Source organism: Anser cygnoides, chromosome 18 (assembly GCF_040182565.1).
Source record: "Anser cygnoides isolate HZ-2024a breed goose chromosome 18, Taihu_goose_T2T_genome, whole genome shotgun sequence".
In the NCBI taxonomy this organism is placed as follows: Eukaryota; Metazoa; Chordata; class Aves; order Anseriformes; family Anatidae; genus Anser; species Anser cygnoides.
This window is the reverse complement of record NC_089890.1, coordinates 13,115,730-13,126,791: the sequence shown is the minus strand read 5'-3', so window position 1 is coordinate 13,126,791 and position 11,062 is coordinate 13,115,730. Positions and strand designations below refer to the sequence as shown.

Genomic DNA, 11,062 nt, shown 5'->3' with positions numbered 1-11,062 from the left:
ATCAACCCCTTACCTTGGACTTGGTCTAAAATGAGGGAAAGAGAAATACCAACACCTGACCTTCAATTCCAGAGTCCATAGCACAGGATTCTAGCTGGTCCAGGCCATTTCCTAGTTCTGAAAAAAAAGGAGCTCTTTTCATCCAGAAAAATGTATTATTACTTTTTTTTTTTTTTAATGGGGGACTGAACTTAGGATCATCAGTAGGAACCTATAGTTACACTTGAGTGATTAAACAGCACTGAAGTGAAATTACCTTGTTAAAACTACAATTTCTGCTGAAACTATGAACAGACAAGGAGGAATCATTGCTCTTACAGACGCTGAGGAGGTAAGTTGGAAATTTTTGTGTTTAGGGACTTCTATCCTGAGACAGCTCCAGATGAGGACGAAGAATGCAACTTTCTCCCCTGTGTGCCTGAAATGAACAATTCAATGCAGAAGTCCTGATTTTAGATCCCACATTTCAAGCTCTAATCAGAAAAAAATGAAACTATATTGTATAATCTCTTCTTCTCTTCATTATTAAAACAATTAGATTATTACAAAAGGGCCCACACTTGAACTGTCTAGCGCTTTTATAACATACTTACCTTCTCTGTTGCAAAAGGGGAAAAAACAGGAAAATCCTATTTGTTCAGTAACAACTGTTGCAGTTAAAATTTTCTAAAGCTGAAAATACCTGTTGTTTTCACGTATAATTAAAAATGCTTAAAGTTTTTAACAAATTTAAGAAATTAAACAATACAAAAGGACAAATTTCACTTTTTCTTTTTAAATTTATGCTGTGAAATACATAATAACGTGAAATAACTATTGGGTATTTGCTTAAATTCACAGCCATGCTCTGGCCTTAAGCCTGTAATGTGTAAATAGGACAACTTGTTCCCTAAGAAAGGCAAACAGGATATTTTGCAGAATGGTGGAGCTTCAAGATAAATGTCACTGGATTTTAATATTAGATTAAGGTGCGTCAAATGTCTTTCTCTGTGGTTTACTGGTAGCTGCACTTCTACATAACAAGTGAAAAGTTTTACCTTTGTTTAGAAATGACTTTCCTAAGTAGTAGAGGCTCAGGAGAAGCAATCTGTAAGAATTAAGACTATTTTCATCCAAACAAATCAAAATGGCAGCTTTCATGAACCCCAAGGAACAAGAGGAATAGTTAATGCCATGTCAATTTTACACTTAACAAAATTTTATGCAGAAATAGATATAAACCATGCCACAAAACTAAACAGGCATACTTTAGTCAAGCAAGAATCTGTTTGAAGCGCACTAGTGTACTCAGATACATTTTTTTTTAATTGAATAAACAGCCATTTTTTTTTTTTAAAAAAAAAGCTTACAAATTTGCTTTGAAAGCAGAACTTCACTTAGGTTGGCTTTCAATAGCTACATACATACAAAATACACCACAGTGTGAAGTTGTGTTTTCACAATATCTCAGGTAAGTCTAAAACTGCTATTAATCACAGCTTTTATTTTTTTACTTTTTATTTTTTTTCCAGAATACAGTAATTTAAAAACGGATATATATGAACAGGGCAAAGAAGGAAGTGCTTCCAGGTGTGGTCTACTTTGTACTGTGCTGACTTGTACTGCTGCTTCAGAACCCAATTGAATAAATGGAATAACAGCTTTTTCTTTTATGTTTCGCTTCTGCCTCCTCCACTAAGTTGATCAAAAGACTAAGTGCTTCTCTGTAACATACTGGAGGCACTATATGTGTTGAAAACTATTGATGGGTCTAGCTTGTGTTCCTTGGACACCCATAATACCCACAGCTTCTCTGAACATTTCCATTCTGTGTATGCCTCAACACTTACACAGCCTATAAGGTTTAAGAAAGTGCTGACTGTACAGAGAATGCAGCAATGAGGCTCAGTAATCAGAAAATAAAAAAGGACTGCAGGTTCAAATTCAATCTCAGTGAATGGCCTGATGAAGAGGACTGATAATCCCTCTGTGAAAGCAGAAGTGAAACTGAAGGCCAATTGCAAAGGGAATTCCAATGAACTGTTGCATGCAGTTTCACGTGGACAAAGTATAAAACCAAGACTGATCAGAAAGCAATGTTTCAAGAGAAAACATTGAAAAGTTATGCTGTAAAACTAGTGTTTCTAATGACTGGGGGGAAAAGGGGGGGAGGGAGCGGGGAGGAGGGGAACTAGTGTTTCGAAGTACTTGAGGTCTCCAGCCATGGCCACAGAGTATTTGTTGAACCAGCCTAGTAAATCACAGTATCTTTCATAGTCCCATCTCCAACAGAAGTTTTGTGCCATTTTAGTGGCAATTGGTTAGTGCTTTCAAAACAATTGCATCTGATGTCTCAGAAGCTCAGTTACTAATTAGCATGAAGTCTTAACTTTCAAACTGATGCCTGTATCATTGTTCACCAAAGTGCTCAGTTGGAGGCATGTGTTCAGGAGATAAACCACTCAATCCCTGAGCAATAAGTATTGTTGGTATTATGCAAGGGCCACATAAACCCTTATGAAATGAAATGAAGTTAGGGAAAATATTTTCAGCTTAATTTCAGTATGATGTGTAGAGACTATGAAATTGTTACCACTAAATCAAGCATACAATAGCATTTGTTTTACTACTTTTAGTTCATAATATTCTTATGAAAAGCCATACTTTTAGTTCATAATATTCTTATGGGAAGCCAACACAATGACTACTGTAAATGTGACCCAGAAATTAACAGAAATACACAAAGTGAGAGCTTTCAGGACATGGTTCCCTGCAACATGCCATTGTGTTAGCAAGAGTAAAACAAACTTCAGTAACCCGGGAGATTTCTCTAACCTTGTGTTCAGAATCCTAAGTCCTTTAAAGACAATCACAGAATTACACACAGATCTCCCTTTTCAAAGTAAGTAGGTCTTAGCAACTTAAATAAAAAAAAATAGGTTTTGGAGTCTCTGCCTGGTAGAGGTAGACAGTTAAAGCAACATTAGCTTTGAACTCTAGAGCAGGCACAGTTATTACTCTGAGAAGACATGCTACCCAACACCCAGTTCTTTTAAACAGTAACTTCAAATTTTGCAGTCAATGTTGCCTTTAGGTCCCTTACGTAAATTTCAAATTTGTCTTGTGAATGCCACCATCTTTGGATTACCTCCCTCACCTATTTAAAAACAACAACCAGGAGCATGTGTGAAATAACTATATTCTATTGTCTTGCTCTGTCAAGAGCCAAAACTTTCTGTCAGTCATTGTGCAATATGAAAAAAGAAGGCAGTCCCCTGGGACTAATAAACAAAGACTGTTCTGCAGTATCAATTATTTACTGTTCAGAGACTGAGCTACTGTGGCTGGTCTTTTCAGAGGATGTACTCAGGACATCTTTTTTGTTTGGTACCTGTTAAAGCAAGATACATTTCATAGGAAGGGAGCACAGATATAAAGAGACATGCATCTTTCTTTACTACTTGATTTTTTCTTTCCTAGACAAGCAGCAAGAGAGAAAATTTCATCATTATAATAAGTAGCCTTCACTGCTCTAACATCTTGTCAGCTCTGGTACCTATGATAGCACTGAACTGACTGGAGGGACATGGAGCCTGCTGTCTAGTGTTAACTTGTGCAGTCTCCTAGCTGTATAGGACAGGAAAAGAAATGGACAATGATCAGTATATAAAAGACACATTGGGTCAAGATAGAACACTGAAAACTACTCTAAATTTGTGGGTTAAAGAGCTAGGTGTGACACTACTGGGAAAGCATTTGTAAACTTGAAGACTGCTTCAATGTAGTTTGTGGAGATCTTTCATTTAGCTTTTGTAGCTGGCTGACTTGCCAACAGAGCATAACAACCCCAGCCCTTGTATTGCAGTTACCTAATGAATGTGAGCTACCAAACTTCTCATAGCTTTCCTAAATCTTCAGCAACGATTACTCCTTCCCTTAAAGGAAGCATTATAAAAGAACAACTTTCTGATGTGCCAGAGATCTTTCAGGAAGTTTGAAATAGGTAACTGATAATCTTGGTAAGTGATAAGCTTAAAACCAAGAAAGAAATAAAGAAACAAACAAAACCCCCAACTTTCATTTATAAGCTACTTTGCTGCCTTTTAGGTCAAAAGCCACGTTACTAGGCCCTTCAAAAAGCACACTGAAACTTTTATGTTAACAGGAAGTTATTGGGTTTCCTTCTGCACCATCAGAATACTTTTCTATTGTATTCCTTTATTGTTTTACATAGTAACTTTGAAATCATTAATCAACAGGCTTCTTTCTGTTCCAGCTACAGACTAGGAAAACCTGAAAGTAAAAGGGTGGGGATGACAACCTCCAACTCCACAAAAGTGCGTGTGTTGGGGAGAAACCAAATCCCCCTACTGACTTCCAGTTTTCTCAGGGTCAACAGTCTGGAGTTTTAATTTTTGAAGGAAAAAAAAAATTGTGCACTAGCAACTTCATTGCAGGTTTTGAAACATGCATCAGTTCTATCATGGAAGTTCTCTTGGTGAGTTTATAGTTTGGTGGAAATATTTGCATAAAGAAGCTGCAAACTGCAGCTACGTTAAACTAATGACATTTAGTTTAGAAATATTATCACCTAGAGAAAACTTCACACATTTTTACTTTCAATAAGTTAATTGAGAGATCTGAGATAAATTTAAGTCAGTAGGAAAATGTCTACTTGGCACCTGTAATTTGTCATCTCCATTCTCTGAAGCTCACACGCTGTAATTCTGACTGCTACAGATTGTCTTAGCACAGCAGTTGCTGTAAAGCATGAGAAGGTAAATAATTTACTCCCAGGAATTCCATTAGCATTTATCACTTTTTCCTCCTCCAGTTTAAAGTTTCTAGTTAGAATAATGGAAAAATTGATTGCCCTGAAGTTTGCAGATCCTTTAGTAAAAAAGTTCCCTTTAGGTTACCGTCTTAGGATCTGTGTTTCAGACTTAGATGGTCAGAGGCATCTCCTTACTCACAGTAGTTAACACATTTTGCACAGTCACCAAGTTCAACAAAACAATGTGATTTTTGTACACTTGCACATCACTTTGTATACAGCAACACTAACTACTTCAAACCGTGGCAGAGACATTTATTTCTAACACAAAGCATTTATGATTTGGTTCATAGGTGGAGTTCTCCAAATTACTTGATGTACAGCACTTCAGACAACATGAGTGCCTATATCTGAGTCCGTTGACCAACAATGTAAGCTGAAAGGATAGCCTGGGTTAAAGGCACCCAACAAGCATCTTGCTGTATAAATTCTGATTATCCATTACTGTATTCCCTCTTCCTCTTCCCTTGCAAATATATCTCTTTATCAAAAGTGAAGTGGCAGCAGATAAAAGTAATGTTTAAAGTGCAAACTTTCCCTGTAACCTATGGGACCTACTGTTTATACTGCTTTGGGTGCAGCTAGTTAGCTGCTACCACTATCCTTCTTTTGAATAAAAAACAGCTTGTTGCAGCTTTTTCTCTTATTGCACATTTTATTGTATCTATTGTACAAAATAACCAAAGATTTTTTTTCCTGTTGCTTTGATGTTTTAAGCACTTGCGATAGTTTTAGATTGTTTTAAAATTTCCCAATAAACATGTCAAGAGGAACGAACTGGAAGTTCCCTGGTTGGTATAAGAAGGCATTTTCTAGAGCAGGAACGACTCCAAGGTACAGGTTCCCCTCTACATTTTCTAGTTTGAAGCTGCCTAAATATTATCTTTGAGGCATGATTACAAGTTTAAGGGGGTGGCATCCAAGATCTGCATCCCCAGGCTTCCTAGGGGACAGATTCAAACTTGTGAACTCCACCTCTAACCCAAGCAACGGAGGGCAAATGTCTGTCATGATCTTTGTCTGATTCGGGCTGGCTCTGGGCACGCTCTGGTTTGGGGTTTGAAGAAGGTGGGTCAGGTTGCTGCACAGACATAGTCCTGCGGAGGTGGTTTCTCTTGCGCAAAAACTCAGGTTGGGAGTGAAGGCCAAAGCTGCCTTTTCTCAAGATCATCCGAGAGTTGTTCTTTTTGGGTCGTGAATGAAGACTGAACTCCAGTGAGGCCAAGTGGGCTGCATAACCCTCACTGAGGAACTGAAACAGGAAGGAAAGAAAGAGAGTGACAAATTACTGCTGCCTCAACCCATGAGCTCTATGAGGAGTTCAGTTCCTATCTTTGGTAATGTAGTTAGATATATATAAAAGAATTAATGTGTCTCCTCTCCCTTTTAATTTCAGTGAATTGTTCCATTTTTGTTGTTCAGCAATATGCAACGCATGCACTTGCAGATACAACCTGTGACCATTCAATTCTCTTTATGATTCACTCAGCCAGAAAATGCCTCATCTGAGACCAAAACTGCCCTTCTTTCTCTGAAAGACTGTCTCTGCTCTTTATCTTGCGTGTGCGTGCACATGTGTGTGCGTGCATACATTCACACACATGCATTTCCCTACTCCTCCCAAGGACTTCCTGGTTGAGCAGCAACAGTTACTTACTTGACACTGTGCCTGGTATTTCTTTGTTGATCGTCCAACTATGTAGATCTGGGATGGCGACAGAGCCAAGACATTGTAAACAGAAATATCCTTCATGGAACCATATGCAGCACAGATTTTGATGTGGCACTGAAAAAAATATTACTTCCAACGTAAACGCTCTGACTATTGAACAGCATGCACTACAAGGATGGCACCTGTCTTGCATTGAAGCAGCAGACAAACTCACTGTTAACAATGCTGTAAACCACACACAGCTAAATCTGTTTGCCTGCATGCCAGCAGAATTACAAATATGCAGACAGGAAAGAATAAGTAGTTCATCAATTTATTTGTAATATCATATGCCAGGAGGTACCTTTGGATATTTTATTTAGCATTTCCTACTCTTTGAAAAGCAAGAAAAGAAAGGAGGAACGGCAAAAATACTTTATAATGGCCAGTAGGATTTACTGTTCAGTCAATGACATTCTCCAGAAAAAGGTTTCAAGGATATAAACTGCTTTCTAGTACCTCTTGCATGAGATTCCGTAGAAAAATAGTCTTTTGTCGCAGTGGGTCATGAACAAGTCCATCAGAGAAGAAGATCATTCCTTGTGGGAAGTTGTGTTGAGACAACCATGAAACCACACGCTGCTTTTGCATATCTGGACGGCCAGTAATATAGATAATCAGATATCCCAGGTCCTGCCAATGTCTGTCAGAAACAACAGATAAATTACATAGATGCAGAAAAAGAAATAACGCCCAAAAGACAGGTTAGTATTTCTTTGCTCAGCATGGATCCAGTTAGAAATCAGACATGACCCTTCAACAGGTAGAAAGCACCATGTCTGCTCCTAGTGAGAAATTATGCAATTATCTCTACATCTTGAGGGAGATGGCATAAAGCAAGTGATAGTCTCATACAATATGTTATGTAAAACATAATAGCTATTTAAAAACGTATTTAGAATAGTCCCTTTTACTGCACCTCACGTCCTGCTACCTTTGAAATGTATTGCAAGATTCTGTCATTTCAAATGAAGGGAATGGAAAATCCTTGAAAACTGGCATCTCTGAATTCCAAAATGTGAGTTGTATTTCCTCACCCAGTGCAGCGTTAACAGACTTGCAAGAATTAATTAAAAGCATTCTGACTTTTCATCCATAAAACACTCCTATGCTCACGGTGCTTGGTATTTCTGGAGCAAAAGTATGTCCTTACTTGAAGTTAGTGAAACACAAAATACATTCTTTGCTAACCACTGTAACAATTGGAATCATTATTAATTAATTACTCACACTTTAACACCATGTTCATTTGAATATGCAATTTTCAATCTTTATCCAACTTAAACTACAAATTTCCAAGTAAACCATAGCATTCCAAGATTCCTCTGAAAATCAGGCAGGCCTGTTGTCCAAGAAAATACAGAAACATACCTGCAAAGCCTTCTAGCCTTTAAAGAATTTTTGCATATTTAGTTTAAAAATTATATATTCTGTCCTGTTCCCTCCTATTGCGTTCAAACAGAAAAGTCAGAGATTGAGAAAACGAACCATGCAAACTTCACTTACCTGACAACATCAACAGCCCCAGCTCGGACTTTGGGATCACTTCCCATAATTGAAACACTTGCTGCAAATGAACCATCAATGCTGAACACAACACATTCCATTCCTCGGGGAAGCACAGTCAGATAGCTTGTGGCACTGCTCTGGTCCCCTCTGGAGAGCCAAAGGAATAAATACTTTTTACAAGCATGGTGTGAGAATATTTTCTGCACATTCTAGTTAAGGACTGTCTAGATCTGCAGTTTCAAATATCTCTGTCAAGTAGGTATTCTGATTTCAGTCCTATGTGTGGCAATTAAAACCTAAACTTTTAGGAAATAGCTTTCCAAAAAAAAATTTGGAAGCTGACTTTAATAAGAAATTGCATTTGTACAAATATATAAAACAATTCAAAAAAAAAAAAAAAAGCGCCTCAAGAACTCAAACTTTGGATTCTATCTGTCTATATATACACAAAGATAATACGTGAATTCTCTGTGGATCTACATAGCGCACAGAATCACAGAATCATCTAGGTTGGAAGAGACCTCCAAGATCACCTAGTCCAACCTCTGACCTAATATCAACAAGTCCTCCACTAAACCATATCACTGACCTCTACATCTAAACGTCTTTTAAAGACCTCCAGGGATGGTGACTCAACCACTACCCTGGGCAGCCCATTCCAATGCCTAACAACCCTTTCAGTAAAGAAGTTCTTCCTAATATCCAACCTAAACCTCTCCTGGCAGAAATTAGCAACCTTTTTTTTTTCCCAACAGTTCACAATTACTGGCAAATTCTCAGAAATTACAAGGGAAGAACTGATATGTACCTTTTATTGGCATCTTTCTGCTTATAACTATCAGCTTTTCTCCACTAAATAAACATTAGGATAATATTAGCATTACCCATCTCTCTAGCATTGCAAATTGCAATGGAAATGCCAATCCAGAAAAGTAAAACAAACCAAAATAACCTACCCCTAAACAAAACCAAACCAAAAGAAAAATGCAATTGCAGTTGTCTTTTCATATAGAAAGGCATGTGAGATGCCATGCCATCTTCTGTTCATGATGACCTCCCCAAGAGGTCTGGACTCTAATAAAGCACGAAGTGATCCAAAGTCTTATCGTTCCACGATATCATGGTCCTTAAAAAAATGTAATCCGAAGACCACACTGTCCTTCCTTTAAAAAGATGATCACTGTATGATATAGAAATTTATATACGATGATGAAGATTCTTAAAATATGTGAACATTACATTATGGCTTAACAGGCAAAGACAGGACAACTCTCATTCCTGTTTGAAACTCATTCCTGCAGTCTAAATGCCCATGGGAACTTAGCTTCCCAGTACACCTTAATTTGTGTTCATATAACTGTCTTTTCATAAATTGATGGCTTGTTATACTACAGTGAAGTAAAATATTTCTTCCTCCATTAGCACTACACAAGACTGTAAATTGACTTTGCACTTGATTATGGGTGGATAATGTCATGTTCTGTTTCAACTGAATTCATCACTCTGTGCCTCCGAAGTAGAGACTCAAAGAAAGCTGTAAAACTATTTGCTACTTGGGTATGTGATTTAATTCTAAGTGCAATATTAAATTAATGTTATTTATTTATTTATTTTAATTCAGCATAGGAATTAAACATCAGAATTTTTAAAAGCACAGCTACCCTAGTCGTGCACCTATGCCAACAAATCTTATTTCACACATTTTCATTTTTTATACGTGACTTAACATAGTGTTTTTTTCAAATACAGGAAAACCAGGAGAGTTGACTTCAATAAAATGTTACTCTGAGATACTGTTTTTCCCCCCGGTTTAGAATAAAACTGTTCTTACGTACAGAATTAAGGCGACTCTTTCAATTAGCCTGCTATCAACACAGAAATTGCTGGCTGCGAATAAGACAGTAGATCCTCTACTGTTAATTTCAACAACAAAAGCTTCTTATTGGCTTGAAGAACATGAAGCCATACCTTTCAGCAATCTTTTCCTCAATGAAGAAGCTCTGAAATAACCCAAATCATACACTCTTGCCATAAGAAAACTGATTAGTCATCCAGTCATCTTATTTTGCACTAAATTGAATTATGGTGAAGTTTTGTGTTGTAGGAAGGATAGATAAGACCCATTGGGCTGGACACCTGTAAGCTGGCCAGTAAACAGATGACCACTGTTTCAAATCTAAACTGATAACACAGCAAGAAGACGAAGAAAAATAATTACATTTGTCACTGGACTGCTGAGGCACAAATAAATTAAATTATCTGCCTAAGGCCACACAGAAATCTGTTGTATAATATAGAACTGACCAAATTCCCCCTCCATACACACTTCAATCTTATACGTGTCGATGTCTTCCTGATCACAAGAGCCCATCACACCTGTAGTTCCAGCGTAGAGTTATTACCTGACCACCATTTTGATGGGATACACACCAACTCTCAATCTCTTTTGTTTGGGTATGCTGTAGGATATCCGGCCACTGCTGTTGGATATCTCTGTGTCAAAGTACACCCATCTACCCGAAGATGGCTCAGTCATTATGAAGATATCAACCTGCAAAAACAATACAACAGGTACACAGAGGGTGCCTACTATCACACAAAACCTGCCAAGCCTAAATCCCATTAGTATCTCCAATTGTGTCTTGTACCAAAAGCTAACAAAGAAGTTTCAAGGAACCTTAAAACTCAATAAAAACTTCACAGAGGGTCCTCTCAATTAGAAATGTTTCCTAACACACAGTACAAGAGTTTATTGTTGCTTTGACCATTTAAAGCACCCATCTTAGCACTGCCAATGTCAAGAGTATAGAGAGCTCAGGACTTCAGGAGGAACATCAAACTAGAAAAAAGATCATTTCAGCTTGTGTGTGTATTAAGTTTTTGCATATTAAACCTACAAAAGGGAAAAAAATCAGCCGGTTATTAAAAGATGAAATCTTTCTCAAATCATAACATTGCTTTCAAACGAAAAGCCTGAACACCTCAAATTATCAAGATTTTTTTCCCTGAAGAGGTTTCATCAGTGTTTT

The 11,062-nt window shown here is 37.5% G+C and overlaps 1 protein-coding gene across 5 annotated transcripts in view; it reads right to left on the bottom strand.

Moving 5' to 3' along the window:
* Positions 1–1,279: 1,279 nt before the first annotated feature.
* Positions 1,280–11,062, bottom strand: part of PITPNM3 (PITPNM family member 3) — an 88,972-nt gene continuing 79,189 nt past the window's right edge. For all 5 annotated transcript variants that reach the window (XM_066979695.1, XM_048074099.2, XM_066979697.1 and 2 more), the window contains 5 exons: positions 10,436–10,584; positions 8,031–8,180; positions 6,984–7,167; positions 6,471–6,599; positions 1,280–6,065 (listed from right to left, as the gene is read on the bottom strand). In XM_066979695.1, the coding sequence (XP_066835796.1) occupies positions 5,757–6,065; positions 6,471–6,599; positions 6,984–7,167; positions 8,031–8,180; positions 10,436–10,584 (921 nt within the window). In that variant the 3' untranslated portion in view covers positions 1,280–5,756. The remainder of the gene's footprint in view (positions 6,066–6,470; positions 6,600–6,983; positions 7,168–8,030; positions 8,181–10,435; positions 10,585–11,062) is intronic.